This window comes from Lepidochelys kempii, chromosome 7 (assembly GCF_965140265.1).
Source record: "Lepidochelys kempii isolate rLepKem1 chromosome 7, rLepKem1.hap2, whole genome shotgun sequence".
Classification (NCBI taxonomy): Eukaryota; Metazoa; Chordata; order Testudines; family Cheloniidae; genus Lepidochelys; species Lepidochelys kempii.
The window spans coordinates 85,138,640-85,162,429 of record NC_133262.1 but is presented as its reverse complement, the minus strand read 5'-3'; the positions used below and the strand labels follow the sequence as shown (position 1 = coordinate 85,162,429).

The following is a 23,790-nucleotide window of genomic DNA, read 5'->3' as shown; positions in this document are numbered from 1 at the left end:
CTTAGGGAAGTGAAAGTGATGAGGAAGACTCGCTCAGAGGCAGCGTTGCACTGCACAGCATTCCAACAAGAGAGAGGTTTTATCGCCTGGACTTCTAGTCACTGGAAAGAGACAAAGTGTTGGCAAGGCCATTATTTTAATAGGGGGTTTTGGCTCTACGTCATTTCTGGTACATAAAGAGAAACCATAAATACTAGTTTGTACAAAGAAGGCAAAGCATGAAACCCAGCAGAACATTCAGGCTAATGATTAACTTGTGTATTTCTACAGTTTTCCCTCTCCCCCCACTTCCCACAAAATTATTTGCTTTTCCTGAATGTAAAGACAGGCTTTTAGTATGTTCTCCCAACCTGACAAAACTCTCTTCTCATGCAAATGTTTCTGTGTCTTTTGCATTTCTGATTACAAAGCCAAATATTCAGCACTCCAACAATACACCCTTGCAGTGTGGCTTGTTGTTTAGCCCTTGCAAACTGGTGCCCGTGGCTGGATAATCCTATGTGGTGTGGTGATATATCTAATTGTAACAACTTTTGATAGCAATAGGCATGTACAGTAATGCAAAGTTCCTGGTAGCTAGAGTCCACTGTAAAGAAACAGGCCTGTTTAAAGGAATCATTTTTTTACACCTCATAGTGAAACACAAGCAAAAATAGTGAGGCCCTTTGAAACAAATATTAGGTAAAATAATAACTTTATTTTAAAAACTAAATTACTCGGAGGAAACTCATGCATTGGTTTATTACCAATATTTTAAAAAGGGTTAAATATAGTAGCAGCCAGGGTTGGAGTAAGGCAGTCCAGTGCTCTAGGCACTCTCTGACACAGGGCTCCCAGCAGCCCTGCTTTATCCTGCGCTGTGGTCTTGTCTCACATTTGGACTGATAGTGGCAGAGGTCACTTTTTCTTCAAGAGAGGCAAGGACAATGGTATGGGGCCCCCTGGTACTTACCCCAGTAGTAGAGCATATCCACTTGGATGGATAAGGCCTGCTGCACTGTTACCCTGCCATACACACAGTGTGCTGCTCTGGTGGGCCCACCAGGGCAGTGGTGTTAATTTCAACACCCCATTGAGATGAATGGGTTAGTTCTTTCTCTCTGAACCTGTCTCAGGTTGCCTGCAGACTCAGGTAGACAGTGCTGCATCACCTACACTTGGTCACATTTTCATGGTTTTCTTCACAACCATGAAAGCTGGAAACTCACTTCGTTAGTGAAAGCTGAGATTCTGATGTAATCATGTGACTCTAGGAGCAGAGGTGCTGTGCATGGGCCTGTAATGCTATGCTCAATTTGGCCCTGTATTAGCAGCTGTTTGGGTAGGAGAGGTTCCAAGTACAAACCATTCCAATGAACTAGTGCAGAGCAGGTTGTTCCATTTCTAGAGATGTGCCAGTTCAGGTGTGTGCCAAAATTCCTTAGCCTCTTTTAAGTTCACATGGCTTCACACCCCAGGAGTTTTTCCTTTCGACTTTCAAGTTCATTCAAAGTCAAACTGGCAATGGCAACGCTCAAATGGAAACAGGAAGGCTAGTTAAGATCTGTTCATTGCATGTGCATTTTTGAGGGTTGGTTTGACTAAAAGACCTGTCAGGTGACCAGCTCTCTTGCTTTGAAACCAAAATGATACTACAACATTCCAAATTTAAAAATCTGTGCCTATCCAGAGATTGCAAAAAGTTTTACTTTGAGCTTTGATGAATGATGTGTGCATCAAAAAAGTTCGGCATAAAACTGCAGGGCCTGTTTCCATTTTCAACCCCAGCCCTAGCTGAATTTTGCATAAATTCAGGACCCAGTGTGGTAGTTTCAAATGGCTCTTAAATCCTTTCTTTTGTAGGTTTTTTTCCTTGTAAATGGGTAATGAGTACATTTAGGGTATGTCTACACTGCAGTTAGACTGTTCCATGTCTGGCCCACACCAGTTGACTGTACGCTCCCTGGGCTCAGGCTAAGGGGCTGATTAATTGTGGTGTAGATATTTGGCGTCAGGCTGCAGCTTGAGCTCTGGGACTCTCTCACCTTGCAGGGTCCTAGAGACCAGGCTGCAGCCTGAACCCCAAGTGTCTGCACTGCAGTAAAATAGCCCTTTAGCCTGAGCCGCACAGGCCTGAGTGAGCTGGGATGGGACAGCCGCAGGTTTTTAATTGCAGTTAGACATATACTTAGAAGGTAGAAGAGGTAACTTTTTTCATGGCGTTTATAGTATTTCCTCCCTACTCTTCGTAGTAATCCCTTGGAAATTTGAAATCAAAATCTCTGTCCTGACTGAGATCTCCTCTATTGTATCTGCATGCATTGGTAGAGCCCCGCAAATCTGCAAATAGCCGTGGACCGTGTTTGTGGATTGGATGCGGGTACACATTTTGTATCTCCGCAGGGCTCTATGCGTTGGCTGCCTGTTGTTAGTTGAGGAGTGGGCAGCTGGTTGCTCCCACTTCTTTGGGGGCAGGGGGATTAAAGAGCTCATTGACGTGTTTGGAGCGTGGGACAGATCTTAGGCCTGTTACTATGCTTGATCTGCTCTCACGATGAGGCTTGTAGCAAACTGGGAGAGGGAGGGCAAGATGCACGTGCATTCTGATCTCCTGATCGTGTCAGTGTTGTAGGTAGAGCTAGTCTGAAAAACTACAGACAGTTTTGTGTTGAACGTTTTTTGTCCTCCTTTGTGTTGACACTGAAATCTTTCGGAATCTTTCACATTCAGTTCTTGTCCCAAGTGCAGACGTCCCACCAATCCTGAGTTTGCTGTGTTTGGGGCAGCAAGTCTAAGAATAAAACTGTAAGAGTGGCTATGTAATTAAGCTGGAAGAGATTAAGACTTGCTCTGCTCTCAGTTACTCTGGTGTAAATGACTTTGGTTTGTGTTATGGTAGCTCCTAGAGGCTCCAAATGAGATCAGGACCCCACTGTGCTAGGCACTGTACAAACGCACAGTGAGCCATGGTCCCTACCCCAAAGAGCTAACAGTCTAAATTGACAAACCCGACACTGGGGGGGGAGGGGAGATAGAGCTAAGGGAGGTGAAGTAAGTGGCTGAAGGTCACATAGGAGATCAGTTTCAGAGCCAAGAACTAAATCCACGCCCATTGATTCTGGCCAGTGCTCTCTCTGCTAGACCATGGTGGCTCCCAAAGCAGAAGTAATGCTGTTGAAAGCAGTGTCCAGTATGTGAGCTGTTAAGCATGCGTGACAAACTCTGAAGTGACAAACTAAAATTTTTGACCTATTAACTGCTTACAGTCTCTTGTGGAATGACTTACAAGTAATTGTTTACCAAAAAATAAGAAATCTCAGTTCTTGTGGGAGACTTATAAAGCATGCTGAGTTCTTACGTGCCCCCTATTGCCACTCTCCAACACTTCTCTGAGAACTGTATCAAAAACAATTTTATTAATAAACCAGTTGGGAGAGAAATCAAATGTTCCTGGTTAGAGTGGGTGTGAGCTGGAGAGCAAGGAGGCAGAGGAGCTCCTTTGGGATTGTCATGTTGCTCCTTTTGGTCTGGAAGCTCACAGCAAATATCAGCTGTGCTTTCAGAAACTGCTGAACATGGTTTGACCCTTCTCTGACATCGTAGTCAACCTGCACCCTTTCCTGACAACTACTGTCAGCCGAGGCAAATGTCCAGGGCCAGTGCAACCACTAGGTAAACTAGGCAGTCGCCTAGGGTGCCAAGTGGTTGGGGGCGGCCAAAAGCGCGCTCTGGGGAGGCGGTAGAGTGGAGGTGAGCTGGGGCAGGGGGGCGCGGGGAGGGCCGCCTGCAGCAAGTAACGGGGGGGGGGGGGCGGCGCACAGGAGAACCGCTCCCCCCCCCCGCTCACCTCTGCTCGGCCTCCTCCCCTGAGCATACCGCCCTGCTCTGCTTCTCTCCCTCCCAGGCTTGTGCGCCAAACAGCTGATTGGTGCCACAAGCCTGGGAGGATGGAGAAGCGGTGGCGTGCTCAGGGAGGAGGCGGAGCAGAGGTGAGGTGGGGCGGGGAGCTGCTGCATGTGGCTCCCCAGGCCGAGGGAGGGGGCTGCGGGGAGCTGCCGCAAGTGGCTCCCTGGGCTGAGGAGAGAGAGGGGGGCGACAGGGAGCTGCCGCGGGGTGGGCGCCTCAGGGTGGGGGGCCGTGGAGCTGCCGCAGGGGGGCGCCTCAGGGCAAGGGGGGGGCAGGGAGCTGCCGCAGGGCTGGGCGGGCGCAAGGTGGAAGCTTCGCCTAGGGCATGAAACATCCTTGCACTGGCCCTGCAAATGTCCTAGGGAAGACAAGATGTTTGAATGGAGTAGTCATCATGTTCCACATGGCCTTTATAGTGCTGGGATCGGGATACCGGACTAGATGGACTGCTGGTCTGATCTATTATGGCAATTCCAGTGTTTCATTAACAGGAATCTGGTTATTAAATCAGAATATTATAGAGCTCTTGAGGGGTCACTGTTAGAGCATAATTTGGGGGGAATGGTACATGGAGAGCATATTTCCTATAACATTATACGTGGGCCCCAGCTAGAGTTGCATTCCTGATCCAAACTGTCCCAAAGTTCAAGGGTGTCCGAATCTATGGTTTTGATTCAGTACACTGCAGAGAAAGAGGGAGCGAGGGAGAGTCCAGATGTGAAATTAGAGTCTGGATCAAAACTCTTATGCAGAGTCTGGAAGCGTTCAGAGTGCAGTCCAACTCTAGTATGTATGTATTAGTTATAAAAGAAGAAAGTCCTTAGAAAATGGCAAGTTCCTCAGTCAAGTTCAGAATATTTATAGATAACAAAACTGAGTCTATAATGGGATGGGGGGAACCTCTTTTCTCTCCTCTCTCTTACCCCCACCTATCCTTTTTTCTTTTTGCTGACCTGCAACAGAAGCTTATGCCTGTTTTGGAAGATGTTTCTTGGCTATCCCCTCTCAGCACAAATAACATAAACGCTTCCCTATTATGGTGGTTTTCTCCAGAGTTGTTTCACTGGCCACACAAGATGCCACTGTGAGGATGCACAGCCTTGATAGTGACTAGAGAGTACTAGATCTTCCCTTATTATAACCTCTTCTCCCTCCGTGTAGAGTTTTGTATGTTCTGTGTGTACATATGCACTTGTGTGGTGGTGAGCAGCAATGAAATAATTTATATTTCTTTCTTGATTTTCACTGTGCATTCAGTGTGGTTTTAAAGAACATTTCAAAATCTGTCAATTTTTTTTCATGCAATTCATTGTTGTTCACTGCTGTGGTTTATTGCTTTAAAAAAAAAACCCCTCCTTTGGAGGTTTGCCGTGAAATACCATGGATTTCTAGGGCAGGACTGGAGAGACATATATAAGGCTGGAAGGGACCATTGTGATAATCTGTTTTGACCTCCTGCATAACGCAGGCCATAGGACTTCCCTGAATTAATTCCTGTTTTAGAAAAACATCAAAGATCTGCTCTATTTCAATCTTGATTTAAAACCATATCACCTTCACCGTACACATGCAAGTATAGGGCATTCAGTATTCCTCAGGGTCAGGGGGATCCTGCGCCCAGAACATGCATATTTGCAGTGAAGATAGCAAAGTCATCTGGGCATGTTGGATAATTGTAGTGTATTGAGTTGTGTTTGCTGTTCATAAAGTTCTGCTGAATCTGAATGAAACAAAATTTTGCAGAAAACAATTCTGGCTAAAAGCTTTTCTCCTGCTCAAGTCCTTGAACTTTTAAAACCAGCTGAGGGCTGCTACAAATTTTGAAATCCTTTTGATGTAAAGTTTTTCTCATTGTTAATGTGGGAGAGGTAGCGGCCAAGACGGTGAAGCCTCAAATTCTACTTCTATTATAGCCCCCATTTTTTATTTTTTCAGTGGCCCATACTTTCTCAAACTTGGGCATCGAGTTTATCATGCTTGGACTCTTCCCAGGATTGACTTGTTCAGAAAGTGTCAACAAAATCAAGGTATTCATAAAGTGAGTGTGTGCGCGCACACGCACACACACACACACACACACAATTTTAGGTGAGGGTGTATGTGTGTGTGTGTGTGTCTCAATTTCTTAATCAGTTTTTTCAAGTTAGTTTGTTTCCATGTGGATGCGATAGGATATTAGGTTTTTTATGGCTTAGAACATTGAGGGCACACATGCATAGCAGACTGCGCTGCTAGGCTTGAGGTGAGATCACTAGTTGTTGCTGTTGAGATGACGAAATTGCAGAAGATTTTTATTTCAATCAAAGAATAATCTCCAGGAGCCAAAGTTTCTCAGAAATAATCTATTTTTATGCAACTACCTTTAGTAGTAAGGAGCAAGAGAAGAACTGGGGAAAAAAATTGCTACAGAAGGTAGAATAGTCTCAAAATAGGACATTTTCCAAAGTTCTCTGTGAAGTGTCAGCAGTTGTTTAAGGGCATCATGTTTCCCCAGGGGGAGCCTTTTCTGTAAATACTCTTAGTATCTATGTGCATAGATTTATGTGGTTTTGGTTTCTTCCAGTCTGGTTGATATGTAGAGAGGGCTTGCTGCTTTCAGCTGCCTCCCAGAGGTTTTGCCATGTTGGTCCCAGGATATTAGAGAGGAAAGGTGGGTAAGGTAATATCTTTTATTGGATCTACTTCTGATGGTGAGAGAGACTAGCTTTCAGGCTACACACAGCTCTTCTTCAGGGCTGGAGGAAGTACTCGGAGGATACATCCACACTGAGATAAAACACCCACAACACTGAGTCTTACAGCCCAGGTCAGCTGACTCTGGCTTGCAGGACTCTGGCTGCGGGGCTGTTTCATAGCTGTGTAGACTTCTGGACTCTGGGATCCTGCGGGGTGGGAGGGTCCCAGAGCTCGGACTCCAGCCTGAGCCCAGAAGTCCATACAGCACAACACTTTCAAAAGACAAGTCTAGGAGCTTAAATTCATTACTCTGCCAGACACTAAAAATCATGGTCATAATACAGACACCAGATTTATGTCTTTTTACAATAATCTGTAACCCACTAACTCCCCTTGTTTGTCCATGACTGTAGAAGTATTAAAAGGCCACTTCACCTTGAATAGTCTCTTAAAATATGTGTTAATTGCTTGTGCTAAGCAATCTGTTCCTGCTTGTATTTAGCTGTGATGCTCCTGAGGCTAAGAGCTTGTCTACACTTGAAATGTTAACTTTCTGTTGGTGTAGAGCTTCAGTGTAGACCTTGTATGCAAGTGGGAGGGGTTCTCCCTTCGCCATAGGTAATCCACCTCCCTGAGTCCTGGTCTACACTACAAAGTTAGGTTGACATAAGCCACTTTGGTTGACATAGTTGTGTGTGTCTGCACTTACGTTTGTAAGCACCCTGTTATACCAAGAATTGAGTGGCACTGAGCCATGGTTGATGTACGGAGGTTGACGCACTGCATTGCTTTTGTCAACCTTAACAGTCCTCCAGCAGCTGTCCCACAATGCTAGACACTGACCGCTCTGGTCTCAGTTGTGAACTCCATTGCTCAGGGATCACAGAGACTGGAAGGCTCCCCGACTCTCTAAAGCTCCACAGATTTTTGAAATGCCTTTTCCTGATTACCCAGTTTGGTGAGCAAACTTAGCAGCCCTCCATTGTTGTGCACAAGTGCCCAGCTGACCATGTTGGCTACATGCTCCAGATGTGCTGTGGCTTGGAGTAGATGGGAGATATTGGATCTCCTGGGCCTGTGGGGAGAAGAGGCTCTGCAGGCACGGCTATGGACCAGCTGTAGAAACATTGATATCTAAGAGTAGATTTCATGGGGGATGCAGGAGAAGAGGTAGGGCAGGGACCAGCAGCAGGGCCAGGTGAAAGTGAAGGAACTACAGCAGGGAGGCCCACAGTCAATCCGGTGCTGAGCTGCAGACCTGTTGCATTTACAAAGAGCTGTATACCATTCTTGGCGGAAACCCCACAACCACCCTGCATATCACCATGGAGCTTCCAAGGAGCCCAAGCCACAGGCCCTTGTCCTGAACAGAGAGGACAAGGAGAAGGATGGGGGAACATGTGACTGAGGGGTCCAGCTAAGCCACTTGTCAGGAGCTGTTTGAGACTCCACCACAAACAAGTCAGTCCTGTCAGTGGAGCATGGAAGAACCCAACGTAGAGAAGGAACCTGGGGTAAGTGTAAATGTATTTCCCATTACAGTGGTGGGAACTTAACAAGACACAGCTATTAACTTTGCATTAATTTACTTGTACTGGAAGTGGACAAGAGCTAGTGTTATCTGCTTTTCATGCCCCTGTAGAGTCAGGTGAGGAAGGGCATGCGGAGCAGTTTGTTTACATACATAGAGATGTCCCTTGAATCCTCCTGAGAGATCTCAATGAAACTTTCATGGAGGTATTCTGCAGTCCTCTCCTGAAGGTTTCTAGGGATGGCGGCCTTATTTCTTCCTCAGCAGTAGGACACTTTACTTCGGCAGGCAATATACGGGCCCGGGCATCTTCGGGATGCCAGCAGCAGCTGTGCTCTCTCTGCCTTTGTTACCCTCAGGAGTGAGAGATGGGCTAAAATCACCACTACCTGTGGAAAGTAGTGCCAGTATTCAATGCGATTGACCTATACTCATAGTTTCATGCAACTGAGCTATTCCCTTCTCATTTTCCTCACCCCTCGTGGGTCAGACTCACCATGACTGGTGCTGTGAGTGATGCCGTGCACAAGGTCTCTGAAGCAGAAGTGTCAATAAGCACGTCTTGTTTAAAACGTTAGGGGGACAAAGGAAGGCAGTTCAGAATCTTAAGTTTCGCTTGCCATTGTGACTGTACCGACAACAATAGTACCTCTGTGTATTGTATCTGCAGCTGTTGCCATTGTAGCCTGGAGGGGTTCCCCCTTCACAGCTGCAGTGTGTCTGTCAGATAAAGAGGACAAAGAAGACAACTCAGGTGACATGTTCAAGGGGATCCTGCAAGCCACTGCTGGATCACCCTTGAGGCCCTTTGCTCACAGTTAAACATTGTAGCAGCCTGGAGAAGGAAGGAGTGGAGTGGAAAAGCACCAGGACAAAATGGGGCTTCTCTAGCAGCAAATACAAATGCTGCAGACTCTTGTGAATCTACAGATTTAACACGCCCAGGCTCACCTCCCTTTGCAGTCCATGGAGAACTCCATTGCGGCACATCCCTACACCCCCCTCAGCATTCCATGTGGCATCAGGGGCCACATCCCTACCCTACCTCTCCACCCGTGGGACATTAAGGACAACCTTAAGGACACAGCTTCACATGCACTGACCTGTGAAAGCCATGGCAGCTGTATGTGTAGCTAAAATGGATATGAATGTTCTTGCCTTTTGATACATTAAAAACCTAAAACTAATAGAATAGAATTTATTTGATTTTAAATTGCAGATTTTTCTTTTCACTGGTTTGTTACTGAATAAAATTCTATTATTTGGAACATATGTTTTCTTTATTAGTTCACATTCTATACTGCAGGGTGCCTAGCAGTTCTGAAACCACCCACATACTTGTTACTTTTCAGTGTGACACAACTCATAGGATCAGTGACAAACACACACAGTGTAGTAATCATAAATGTACAGCAAGCGCTGCAAAATTAGTAGGGGCATTGACAGTGTTATATTAATACATGTACACCAAGCACCACACAATTCCTAACAGGCCCTGAAACAGCAGGGCCAGGCAGAGCATGTTACACCATAACGCATTACTGAAGCTCACAATTCTTACAATCATAGAATATCAGGGTTGGAAGGGACCTCAGGAGGTCATCTAGTCCAACCCCCTGCTCAAAGCAGGACAGAACCAATCCCCAATTTTTGCCCCAGATCCCTAAATGGCCCCCTCAAGGATTAAACTCACAACCCTGGGTTTAGCAGGCCAATGCTCAATTAAAGTGTTCCTTCAGCACCTCCCTGAGCCGTATAGCTTGTGTCTGGCTCTTCAAACTCAGCAGACATCCACTCCATTTCCACCCTTCACTCCGGCAGCAACTTCCCCCCTTTGCTTCACAGATATTACATAGGACACAGCAGGCAGCTATAACCGTTGGGATTTTTTTTTCACTGAGATCCAATCTTGTGAGTGAACAATGCCAGCATCCTTTTGATCTACCAAAAGCACATTCAACTGTCAGCCTGCACCTGCTGAGCTGGTAGTTGAGTCTTTCCTTGCTGCTGTTCGGGTGGCTAGCATATGGCTTCCTGAGCTAGGGGAACAAGGAGTAGGCTGAGTCCCCCAGGATCACTGCTGGCATTTCAGCATTGCCAGTAGTATTCCACTGGTCAAGGAATAAAAGTCCCTGCTTGGAGCTTTCTGAAAAGTCCTGTGTTCTTAAAGATGCAAACATCATGCACCTTCCCTGACCAGCCCACAGTAATGTCGGCAAAGTGTCCACGTTGATCCACAACCATAGAAAAGTAGCCCTTTCTGTTGATGTTCTCTGTGACAAGGGAGTCTGCTGCCAAAAGGGGGATAAATGTGCCATCTGTTACTTCGCAGTTTGGGAACCCCATTGCTGCAAATCTATCCCCTGGGTCCTGCACATTGCCGAGAGTCACAGTCCTACGTAGTCCTGTACACGTGCATGACAACAGCCTTCACAGTGAAGTTTCCAACTCCAAACTGATTTCCCACTTCTTAGTGTATGTGCAACATGCCTCAGGTGGCATGTGACCAGGATTCATCACCGAATTTGGTCCACTGGTTGGATCATTAGCTTCCCTGACCGGTGCTGTATACTGAAGGGGAGTGCGACGTGAACGCTGATCCATGTCGCCCATTTCCCACTGACTGGTAGCAATCCAGCATTGCAAGTTTCCACAGTGCGATTGCCACTTACTTCTCCACTGTCAGTGCAGCTCTCATTTTGATGTCTTTGCACTGGACATCTGGGGTAGGGTGAGCTCAGCACACGGATCCAGGAATGTGGCCTTGTGCATCCAAAAGTTCTGCAGCTTGTCATCCCAAGCTTGCATTATGATGCAATGCCACCAGGCAGTGCTTGTTTCTCAGGCCCAGAATTGGTGCTCTACCATGTGCTCCATGAATGCCAACAACAACCTTGAATTGGTTCTCGCTATGTCCCACAGCAGTCTGCCCTCCAGGAAATCGTCATTTTCCTTGCAGATTTGGTTATTCTTGCTTCTCTGCAAATACCAGAGTGTCCTATACTTGCAATGTTTATGACAATAATGGAGCCTGCGCAGCTCTGCATGCTTCTGTCAGAGATGGCGAATAGCAAGGAAGGACATACGGGTTCATGGGATTTTTTGAAAAGGCGTGAAAAATTTGGGATATAGACTACATTATGGGACGGAGACAGCTGCACACTGGGAAGTTGACCTTCTGCTCCCAGTCACCCCTGCATGGTTCATTTTGGACCCACCAGGCATTGCCAAAACTTCCCAAAAGACAATGCGCTGGCGGTGGCAGGTTGCACAGTGGGATACTATGATGCACTGCATTATGCATTGATGCAAGCACTTTTGGTGAGTGTGCACAGCGCCAACACAAGGAGACAAGTATGTACATGGACAAGCGATATACAGATTATGGCAGCTTAATGCTGACGTAACTTGCAGTGACCAAAGTTTGTAGTGTAGACATGGCCTGAGAGGCAGTAGGTAGGTTGATAGAAAGAATTCTTCTATCAACCTAGCGTTGTCTATACTGGGGGTTAAGTTGGCTTAACTGCGTTGGTCGGGGATGTGGATTTTTCACACATCAGAGAGACATAACTGTGCTGATGTCTAAACTGAAAACTTACTAGCCCTGTGTCTCCACTAGAAATGCTGCAGCAGCAGTGCGTCAGTATAGATCCTCTCTACAGTGACAGTTAATCCACCTCCCCGAGAGGCATTAGCGAGGTCGACGGAAGAATTCTTCATTGACCTAGTGCTGTCTACATTGGGGGTTAGGTTGGCTTTATTAGGTAATTCAGGGAATCTCACTTTATAGTGTAGACCGGGCCTGAGTACCTTTCCCAGACCGGAAGAAGAGCTCTGTGTAGCACAAAAGTTGGTCCAATAAAAGATTTTTCCCTCATTCCCCTTGCCTCTCCCAGAGGTTTTGTAAGTTGTTTTGGGGCTCACTAGCCATACAGTAAATTTTCTGCCTCCAGAAAGGAAATCTCCACAATAAACTTCTTCAGTCTCAAGTCAACCTCCTGTATTGAGAGTTATTCATCTTTGGACTGTTGACTTTTGTCTGCTAGCATAAAGATATTGTCCTGTTGCTCTATTTACTTAGCTTAGCACCTACCGGCAGCCAAGCTCGCCTCTTCCGCCCAGTGCCTCCCCCCGCCGGCGCCCCCACTGATCAACTTCTCTTCCTCCCTAGTGCACCTCCTGCCCACCATGATCAGCTGTTCCACGGCGTGCAGGAGGCGCTGGGAGGAGTAGGGGTGGGAAGAGGGAGGTGGGGGTTTTGGGGGAAGGGATCTGGTGGGGGCAGAGCTTGGTGTTGAGCACCCTTGGGTGAATTGAAACAAGAAAAACAAACAAAGCTTGCGTAGTTGAAACAAAAAAGTCAATAATTTTATCACATCGGTGTTAATTCATAAGAGCAGATTGCAGAATTCAGTAAAAGACCCATCAGAACTCATCCCTCAGTCACAAACAGTCCTTCTTTCTTTCAACATCTGAAGGAAGAGACAGTTGAGGGTTTTGTGGTCCGGAAGTTGTCTTGCTTTAAGAAACGATTTCTTATCACTAAGTTCTCTTGATGTATCACTACTTTCTTCTACGTGATCAGAAATTAGAAAAATATCTTAACATCGTGACTTACAATAGTGTAGTCCTAACATAAAACTGTATACTAGCATCATGTGCATCCAAACAGATTTGTTCTTAAATTGTTTATCTTCAGTAAAAAAAATTATTTTTTAGCTGCTTGTAGGATTTTGTTTTTCTTTTAAAGTCAGGGTGTTAAATACAACAGGAAAGAGTGACATTTCAAACTAGAGGTTGGAGCAAGTTATTGGGCATCGGGGGGCTATTCCTTTCTCTGCCACTAAATTGCTATGTGACCTTAGGCACGTCACTTCACCTCTCTGCTTCAGTTTGCCCATTTGCAACCCTGTGAGTTTAATTCACTGAGATTTATAAAGAGCTTGGAGATCCCTGATTTAAAGATTCTATGTACACCAAATGAGTATTACTGTATACTTCTGGGTCTAAAACCTTGACAAGCTTCCCTTTAAGTCTAAGATGTAAACTACCAGGGTGGATTTTCTGATGTGATCTCTTCTGCAATGCCATGTTGTTAGTCAAAACTGTAACTCTGTTCAGTTCTTTCTGTATTGTTTTTGATGGGTGTGAGTCCTCTAGAATTCATCTCACTTCCTCTCCATCCTGAACCGGAGTCATACTTTTCTTCTTTCTTCCATACCGAGACCTCCAGTGACAGCAATCTTTTTTTTTTGTTTTTTTTGTTCGGGTGACAAGTTCTGGGCATGGCCCACTCCAGTGCCCATCAGTGACAGTCAACGTATTGTTCTAAAGGGGTCAAGTGATGCAAGATACTCTTAGCTGGTGCCAATTCAGGGGAGGATCCTCCTGCTTAACTGTTTGCTTTTGTCTGGATTTTAGAGTGTTGGTCTTGTGAAGTAGGACAAATGGAGTTTCATAAGAGCACAAAGTCGGTGCAGTGTGAGAGCTCTGAACTGGATTTGATTCTTTGTGCTACTAATTTGGGGGGAAGGTGGGGGAACGTCTTTGCCACAAACTCAAGGGGGAATCTTTGGCTAACGCAGAGCTTGGGGGAGGGAAGGAGGTAGGTTGTGGCACACATTTTTTCTACAGAATTACAGAGATGCTTTTATAGTGAAGGAAGGAAATCCCCGATGACAGTGGCTGTCTAGTAGCCAGCTGCTGGGTGGATGACTGCAAACATCTGTCTTGTCTGGGTTCTTCTGCGTTGAGCAGCTGGATCTTGTCACCAGCACCATGTTTTCCTGTAGACTCGAGTGAGAGGGCTGCAGGCAACTAAAGGGAAGTATTGCCATTCCATTAAACCTCCAGAGTTGCTCAGAATAATTCTCCCAGCTCAGTAGTGACAACAGCGTTATTCCGCAGCAAATAACTTACTGTAACTGTTTCACTCTTCTGTTCAGAGCAATGTTGCATGGTAAATTCTTTCCATCGTGCCTAGACTCCATTTCAGTGTATCCCAACTTGTCGTTGCAGATAGTTCCCGGCCTTGTACCCTCTTAGGGTCTGAACCTGCTCCTGTTGAGTCAGTGGTGCAAGATCAGTCCCTGGAATTGTTTCCTTTCTTGTTTCAAGGCTTGGATCTGTGTTTAATTGCAGTGTTGCTTGGTGGTGTTTTTTTAATTTTTATTTTGGTACTTTGTGGAGAAACGTTACTAGATAATTATTATTATTATTATTTATTTATTGTAGAGTGCCTAAGTGGTATTCTACAAACATTGGAAGGCTGGATGCACCTCAACATTAGCGTTGGAAACAATCCATGGAAACAATTGCTGCACGTGAAACTGTGTTTAAAGGCGCCTGAGATGCCGGCACACAGCTGCTATATTTTCAATACACACAAATCTCCCAGTGATTAGCAATGATGGGATGGTAAAATGAAATGCTAATATTTTACCAAACTCTAATTAAACTTTTGTGCATTTTCTTTAATCTGTCAAGATTGCCTGTGGGGCAAGTACAGGGGAGGAGAATGTGCATGGCTGGAGAGGCTGGATTGGATTAGTAGAGACTTTCTGAACCGGCTTTGACAAATCAGAGGATATACACTACTGGCCTGGAGGCTGCCAGTAAGTCTGCAAAGCAGCCACGAGGCAATTCCGTTAATGATGGAATGATAAAAATCTGCCTCCTCTCCACCTTCCTTGAAGAGAGCAATGCCACGTGAATGCAAGCAGTCCGCTAGCTTGATGTCGTCTTCCCACTCCACACATATTCCAAATGTAGGCTGGAGCAGGGAAAATTGGCATTCCTTGAGCAGAATGGAATAATCCCTAAGTCAAACAATGGTTGCACAGTGTCTACTCCAGATATACATCAAAAATTCCCAAAGAGACCAGAATTAATCATGAAGCAGTTAACAATCAAAATACCACCTGTTATTAAAGCACCAGATCCATGTAAACAGCAGCCAAGACCACTTCAGAATTACTTAACCACATCCAGAGTAGACCGTATTTATATTTGCATAATACTTAGTCACTAGCATCTGCAAAGTCACAAATGCCAGGTGTAATCAGGGCAGCTGGGGCAGAAGTTGATCCAATCTGTTAGCAGGCGTTGAAATCCTTCAGGGAATGGCTGACTGACTTCTGCTGATATATTGTGGTAGGTTTGGCTTGTTAATGCCATCCTGAATGTAAGTGAGATGGGAGTGGTTATAGAATAGAGGAATCTAGGATTTGAGACAGAGGAGTCTATAGGGAAGCCTTACAAACAGCCAAGCTAACAAATAAAGGCAAACCCCAGGGAGGGAGATGTTTATATGGATTGCATTTCATGTAGACTCTCTCTAGAACAGCTAGGGAGCTGCACCCGCTTATGCCTTAGTTGACTTATCTCTCTCTATTCCATGCAGAACATAGGGCCTTCAGCATTGCCTCCCATCTTTGACAGTTTCTTGCTTCTGTCTTAGCTTCCTGTTGTCATTTTGATAGCTTTCAGTTCCGCTTCTACTGTGCGCTTTCATAGAGCCCTGGATCTACCTCATCACCTCTTGACCTGGGGATTTCAGTCCAATGCCTGCGTAACTTTGTCATTTGGGTCTTTCCTCCATGTACGTCCTAGCCGTCTCCATTTTCGTTTTGTCCTCCTCCAGAGTTCCTCGTTTTGTGAATTTTTTTTCTGACCATCTGATATTGAGAATTTGTCTAAGGCAGTTGTTTATAAAAACTTGGAGTCCAGGTAGTAAGGTCTTAATAAATCTCCACGTTGCTTATAGTAAGACTGACATTTACAATGGTGTTAAATATTCAAAGTTCAGTTTGGAGGACAAAATTTGTTTCTCCAGATTGGCTTTAGAGTTAGGCAGGTGTGTTTGGCTTTCACTTTTCTGGCTTTAATGCCTTCGTCTGTTCCTCCTGTTGTACTTACAATGCTGCCAAGATGGGAAATATCTGACCCCTTCCATGTCAGTCCTAGAAAGTGTTGTTGGTGTTTCTTGTTGTGTGCTAATTCTCATGGTTTTGGTTTTCTCAGTTGGTCTTGATTTTTCACCCCTACTAATTGTGCATAGACCTGAATATTTTTGTTTTGGCTTGCATGTTTCTGTGGGTATAGGATAGCAAGTTGATGTCATCTGCTAAGTTAAGGTCTTCTAATTTCTGTGTGAAAGTCCATTGTTTATCCTGTGGTCTTTCTCATTACCACATCTGCTATCAGTAAAATGATTATCTGTGACATAAGACATCCCTGTCTGACACCAGTTTGCTGTTGTATATTACTTGGCATGTTATATTTTCATAGATGCTCTGAATGATGTTCAAAAATTTCTGTTCTAAACTGTTTTATTCACTGTATCAAAGGCGTTTTGGAAAGCTATAAAATTCATGTAAAGGTGTGATTGCCAATCGATCAACAATTCTGTGATGATACGTACAGTTATTTGATCTATACATGATTTCTCCTGTCTGAACCCTATCTGTTCTTGTCATAACCTTGAACCTACTGCTTTCTTTATTCTGTCTAGAATGATGCATGTAAAAACCTTACTTGGGATAGACAGCAATTGAATATCCCTCAATTTTTGAACTGACTGATATCTCCTTTCTTTGGCAACTTCACTGTATGACCCTTTTCCAACTCCTTTAGTATTTTTTTCTTCTTCCTCCTCCCATATCTTTTGTAAGATGCCCATCAAAATGACTTGTGCTCTTCAAGTTTCCCTTAAGAGCCTCTGTTGGGATCTTATCTGGACCTGGTTGGTGCCTTTCCACTTTTTAATCATTCTTATACCAAGGGGAAAATAGTGTTCCTTGCCTTTAACTTCCGCTGTCTTGAATTTGGATGAGAGACTGCTATATCCCTGACATTTTATTTACCGTCAGAAGTGAAAGGTCATGCTGGCTGAAGTATTAGGCATGAATATAAATGCTTGATTGGGGCTGGGGAGGTAGAATGGAGTTCTTAGCTCCAGGAAAACTAAGTCAGATGGAGGCTTAAAATATCTTTACTAAAAAAGCAACATTACCTAACTGCAGGAGAGGAAGGTGTTTCAATTTATATCAAGCACAATCAATATTTGGTGAACTTAGTCACCTTTTTTAAAAACCTGAACATTTTTGTTAGGAGGCAGAATTAGCATATTAGCTAGGCATCTTAACATAAAATAAAGAAACACGGGCAGAAACTTTAATCAGACTTGGAAATGAGGTGAGAGGCTTAGAGAAAAAAAAGTCACTTGGACATTCAAAATAAATATTTATTAATATTTACTCTTTAAAGCATCTTCAGTCTGGGGCAGGGACCTTGTCTGTAGAGTAACACACTGTTTGGCACTGTACAAATAAACAATAATGCTAATCTTCCTTCTCTGAGGCAGAAGGCGCTGGGAGTACTTTGTGCTTTTTGCTACTGGGAAAGCCTTATATCATGTAATGGTGCCACCTGCTGGCTGGTATGAGTGACACAACCTTAGATGTTGAAGAATATATGACAATGGATCCTTGGTAGTTATTGTCCTATTATGTTCACCGCTCCCTCTCTCCCCCAAATCTTAAAGCAAAATGTCCCTTTGGTAGGTTCTCTTGGTAGAATGGAGTTTAGAGATGCATATTTTCCCTCGCCAGATGTCCCTATGTTAGCAGGTAGACTAAGGGAGTTCCCTACAACCCTTCTAGTTAGGGGGATTCATAACAATATGAATGAAGAGTTTTATATGGGGGAGCAAATGAGAACCTCCGGAATGGGCTGGCTGATCTGAAATGCACCTCTTCCCTGCCTTCACAGTTCCCATAACTTAACCAGGTTGAGGTGGTGTGTAGTCATTCTGCTGGAGTATTGCCAGATGACAGCAGTATAGGACTGGTGCTTCCTAGTTCTGAAGAGTAATTGTCCATGAGCAAACAAAAGGAAAAAATATAGGCATCCAACCTTTCTGTAAGACTCACTGCTAAAGCTCTATCTTCAGAGAGAGAATATTTCCCTTATGGTCTGAGAGCCAGATACAGCCATCAGGGAGCGACTGAAGCACTTGTCCCTGCTCTTCTAGCCCAGTTCCTCAGATGGAATATAATCTTAGCTTTTGCAACACTTCCCTTGGATCCTGTACAGTTCTCCCTGCAGCTTCCTCATATCCCTTGAAATTAGTCTGAGAGGTCAGTATTTCTATCTAGGAAAAACTGTTTTCATTTTCCTCTTGCATATTAATTTCCAGCCTCCATTACCATTAGTTCAGGCTCATGCTCTCTATTTAGTTATCACTGGAAAGATGCTCATGTGTGTGTGTCTGCTGTGTTGGCTAAGAGCAATTGAAGACCTCAGGAAAGCAGATGGCTAGACTCTGCATTCTCCTGATCCTTTCAAAAGCATCTTTGTTCTGTGTCTCTCACCAGAGTCCTTTGGGAGAGTGGCATGTTACCAGTTTCAAAGATCCTCCCAAGAATCTGTTGAATTTGAAGGGGGTGGGTGGGAGCTGATGAGTTGTGTTTGGAAGGGTGCTGTCATCTAGAGAAGGTTTGGGTGTAAGAGCATAGTTAGTCTGCAGCTAGAGGAGAGTTGAAGACACCCTCCCCCCAGAACAGCAGAGTCCCCACTAATAGCTCACATGCCTCCTTAGCTCCTCTCCTTCCAAACTCAAGGATCTTCATTTCTTCATGCCCTGTCAGCTTGTGTTTGTGCAAAGGGGGCACTCAGTTAAGGAACTTACATCATGTTATGTTATGGGTTTAGGACTGTCATAAGAAGGCGGCTGGCTAGACACTTCCCTCAACCAGCAAATCTGGTGCTCTGATATGTACAACATGGCTGACTTCTGAGTTAACAAGAGATGTTAACCAAGGGGCCCTATCATTTCGTCCCTGAACTCAGTCCATCCCATCCTTCCTTCCCCCGACTCCATTCATAAAGGCCTTCAATAGCCCCTAGATTGGGCTTTGAACTATTTTTAAAAGTGAGGGAAAACCAAGAGGAGCAATGTGACTGCTGGGACAACTGAACTGAATACTAAGGATTGAGTAAGAGGCCAGTACCTGTTCTGCATCCTATCCCTTTTTCTAAAGTTAAAAGGATCTTGCTCTGAGGGCGATCTCTCATTCCCCTCCAGGTCTTTAGTGGGGACATCAGCAATACTTAGCGTGCTGTTCAGTATGTCTACACTGCAGTTAGACACCCGTGGCTGGCCTGTGCCAGCTGACTTGGGCTCCTGGGACTTGGGCTAAAAGACTGTTTTCAGTGCAGTGTAGACATTCGGGCTCAGGCTGGAGCCTGGTCTTTAGGACCCTGCAAGGCATGAAGGTCCCAGAGTTTGGGCCGCAGACCAGGCTGGAATGTCTACACTGCAATGGAACAGCCCCTTAGCCCAAGGCCCATGAGCGCGAGTCAGCTGGCCTGGGCCAGCCACAGGTATCTAATTGCAGTGTAGACATAACTCTTCATCAGTAGCTTTCAAAGCCCTGTGCAAAGGGGAAAGCAGATGGAGAAAGTGAGGCACACAGAAGTTGTGTTTTGCCCAAAGCCACTGTAAGGGTACTTCCAAACAGTGAGTGTCAGCCCCAGGCAGTGAGTCTTCGAACCTGGGTTGGCTGACTTGGGCTTGCAGATCTCATGCTACTGCGCTGCAAACAGCTGTGCTGATGTTGCAACTCGGGCTGCAGCTTGAGCTCTGAAGCCCACCCCTACCCAGGCTTTCAGAAAGCGGGGCTGGGCTTCAGAGCCCTAGCTACCATGTCTACACAGATATTTTTAGTGCAGTAGCACAAGCCCAGCCTGTTGACCTAGGCTCTGAGACTCACTGCCACAGATTGCGGTTCACGGTGTAGACATATCCTCAGCAACTCAGTGGCAGAGCGAGGGTAGCACCTAGGTTTGCTGGGACAGCATGGGAGACTGCAGTGCTTATGTATTCCTTGAACTGGAGGGACAGAGACCCCACTTTAAACCGTGAGAGCGGAGTTCAGCCTACCCTTAAACAGCAAGATAGCTTAGCATTCATGACCAAGGGGACCATGTGTGTCCATATCCTGAAATGCCAGATTAATTCCATATATTCTTTGGAGGCCATTATTACTTTGCAATTTTATTTTATGTTTTGAAAATTGGGAATAGATGAGCTAAACCTCCTGGGTTCAGTTTCACATAGATCACTCACCAATGAAACGTGGGGATGTGTGTGTTTTAGTTGTCTGTCTGTCTGCCTGGTCAGAGTCCCCACAGGCTGACACACCTCTGTTGCTCAGGAGAGGCTGTAGGCCTACAGTAGCAGGGTTGGATTGAGGGATGGCCAGCCCCATGTTTGTTTGTGTGACCTGGGTGTTGGCTGTGAGAGCTGAAGGATATAACTGAGTTGCATTGGCAGAGGGGTGTGTGTGAACGGAGGTGGAATCTGCCCAGGCAGCTGCCCACACTCTGTCTGGCTCTACCCACACTTTAATGAGCATCAAAACCATCCAATTATGCAAAACCTTTAAAGGGGGAGACATGGTCAACAATTGTCTGTACAGTGTCAGATCTGAGCCTGTTTAAAGTGTAGCATCTGGTAATTCTGTCGTGACGTTTGGTTGGCGTTAAGTCCTCTTTAGATCAGCCCTAATGTTTTGTCTCGTCGTTTCTCCTCCCTTTCCTACCGCCTGTTCTCCTGGCTGTTTTATGAAGCTGCCTGTGGATTATGGGTACAACTGCCAGCACAGCTCAGCAAACGGTCTCAGCAGCTACGTTTGAGAACGTTCACGGCAACGGGACCATGGAGGACCGCCACTCGCTTAGCATCCACTCCTGCCAGACGGTTGGCCTCCACAACAACAAAGCCAAGTCCATCATCACCAACAAGGTGGCGCCTGTTGTCATCACGTGAGTAGCTTCAGACTGGAGTGCTTCTGTAAATCACATAACCTTTGCCCCAGCCCATCAGCATCCAGAGTTTCCCCTCTGCTAACATTCTAGGAGCATTGCTCTACTGGTTTTGTTGAAGACTGGGGATTCTCCTCCTTTCATCCTCTCAACCCCCCCAGCTCTCTGTGCTGAGAGAACAGACCTTCCCACAATTAATCTCCTGGGGAGAAGCAGCGAGTCCTACAACCTCTCCCTGCCTCCTGCTTCCCCTGTAGGAACAGCCTTCAAGAGACCCAGGCTCCTCTTTCCCTCCCCTCTCCTGCATCCCCAGATGAGCAGACTATTTGGTGGGTGCAGGATTCGGGACCATCCTTTTCCCCCCACCCCACTTTCTCCACCCTGTCCCATTGGAGCAGCCTGGCTCTCGCTTGTCGAAGCCTCTGCCAGTTACCTCTGTGCTGCCAGCAACTGTTCTGCCCCACAGCCTGTGTAGCATATCTGTGGTGGTGATTACCATGTATAGCACACAATTTAGTTTCTGTCACATGATAACATTTCAACCAGTGGTTGTAGTTATAGAGAATATATTGTACTTGGGGTTTACCAAGTGAATAGGATAGGGATGGGTGGCTTTTTTCACAGCCTGTGTCCCTGAGCTTCAATCCCTTGACATTCTTGGTCCATGATCCCCATGCTTACTGGAGAAAAAGTCTTTGTCTTAAATGCTGTATGTTTTGGTGTGTGGCTTTCACAGCTACAACTGCAAAGAGGAATTTCAGATTCATGATGACCTGCTGAAGGCCAACTACACAGTGGGGCGGATTTCAGAGACCACGTTGGAACACTACCTTGTACAGGTAAAGGCTGCTAACCCTGTTGTGCCATAAGCACGCTTTGTCACAGTATATGTAGAGCAAGCAAGTCACATTACCTGAGGTGAAAATTATACTGTGCATTTTATGAGCTAAGGGAAGGGTAACACAGCTGTGCAGATGCCACGGGATTCATTTCACAAACCCTGCAAGCATTGTTATCGGGGACTGGGAATGAGGTTTCCTTAGAGGCTTTGGATCAGCTAATTTGATCCCAGAAAGGGATCCCTGTGCTTGTGGAGATGGAGGTGGGTAGCTGTTTGGGGATAGGAAAGGAAAGGGGAAGGAGAGAGAGGCAGCTGCGGTTAGTGTATTGTGTTATGTGAACACTTTCACCCCAGGCAGCTTTGCAATCTCTCTGAGCAGGCAGGCTGATGTTTACAAACATGTGGAAACCTTCATTTCTAGGCTGTGGTCATGTAGGGTCTAAGCTTCATATTGGTATTTCACTCAGTTTTGAAATTGAATCAGACTTGCTGCTCAGTGTATAAACTAATCACCTTCAGGGGAAAGACCTGAAGAAGTTTTTTTCATTGCACATTTGGCTAAGTGAATTCTGAAGTTGTTTTGCATTTCGTAGAATGAGCAGCCACTATGAGCTGGTAAGACACTGTTTCTGCTGGCTGGTACTCTGCTTTCCCATTCTGCTATGTGCTTGTGATCAGGGATGATGGGGATATGGGCACATTGAACATATGTCTAGGAAGAGTTTCTTTTGAGTGAAGTGGTTGGAATACACTTCTTGGTCATCTCTTGCCCCTCTCCCTTCCTGTTGAATTAGAATATGCTCAGTTCTATGTAGATGCATAGTTTTATATAAAATGCTTGTTGTTTCACACTCAAATCATTGTCTTTTCTCCACCACTTATTTTGCAGGGGAAATATTTTATGGTCAGAGATGTATACAGTAAATTAGATGTCTTGAACACTACAGGCAATTGTGGAGCTCCAAATTTCCGACAGGCCAAAGGAGGGTATGAAGTGTTTGGAATGGGACAGCCCAGTCTCAATGGATTCAAGCAGGTGCTGCAGAAACTCCAGAGCTATGGGCACAAGGTAGGGGTGTGTGTGTGTGTGTGTGTGTGTGTGTGAAAGAAAACCAAATGCATACCTGTCTAGGTGATAAAAATTAGTGTTCCATATTACATGAGATATTCAGCTCTTAATGTGCATATATAATCCCATCCATCAATGAGAATGGGAGTTACAAAATTTATTCCCAGGGTCAACTGAACCCTCGTAGAGTGAACTCAGATGCACTGTAAAGCTGTTTATAATAAAGTAGATGTTACATGAGGGTGGCGAGCTGTCAGCTCCACAGAGCTGACAGCCCCGAATCCCCTTTAAATTAAATTAAACTCCCTTATTTTTAATTTATAAAGGGGGGGGGGTGTCACACTCAGAGGCTTGCTGTGTAAAAGAGGTCACCAATACAAAAAGTTTGAAAACCACTGGCCTACAGTGAAAAAAATTCATTGCTATGAGTTTTCCACTGTATTTCTTAATGTGGATCTTAATGTGGAGAGGGGTGTGATAGGGCTCCTGGGATGCAATCTGGACTGTGGGGCCACTCAGCCCTCTGTCCCACCAACCTGGGGTATCCCTCACATTATGTTGCTGTTTTCAAGCTACAAACCTCTGGCAGGTACTGCACTTACACAGACATCTACAGGCAGGGACACACCCAACTGAATTATATGAATGCTTGTCCTAGCCACTCATGAACCAACAATAGAGAGTCTTCAATCAATTCTCCCCAGCCTTGCACCTCAGAACTGTACTGTCTTGCCCTGCTCAGAAGCCTGACCAGTGTAAGTTCATCACCTAATCTGCCCCTTCCTCGATGTGGAGAGGACACACACTAGCCTTTGTAAACTGAGCTGAGATTTCCCAAGCACTTCAACCAGAACGCACTGTTTTAGGTAAAATATAAAACAGATTTATTAAGTGATTAAGATATATTTTAAGTGATTATAAGTAGCCAGCATAGAGATCAGTGTTGGTTACCTAAGAAAT

General features: G+C 45.3%; 1 protein-coding gene across 5 annotated transcripts in view; it reads left to right on the top strand.

The window, feature by feature from the left end:
• PALD1 (phosphatase domain containing paladin 1) overlaps positions 1 to 23,790 on the top strand; it is a 193,048-nt gene that overhangs the window by 53,002 nt on the left and 116,256 nt on the right. For all 5 annotated transcript variants that reach the window (XM_073353587.1, XM_073353590.1, XM_073353589.1 and 2 more), the window contains 3 exons: positions 20,726 to 20,920; positions 21,657 to 21,759; positions 22,651 to 22,830. In XM_073353587.1, the coding sequence (XP_073209688.1) occupies positions 20,726 to 20,920; positions 21,657 to 21,759; positions 22,651 to 22,830 (478 nt within the window). The remainder of the gene's footprint in view (positions 1 to 20,725; positions 20,921 to 21,656; positions 21,760 to 22,650; positions 22,831 to 23,790) is intronic.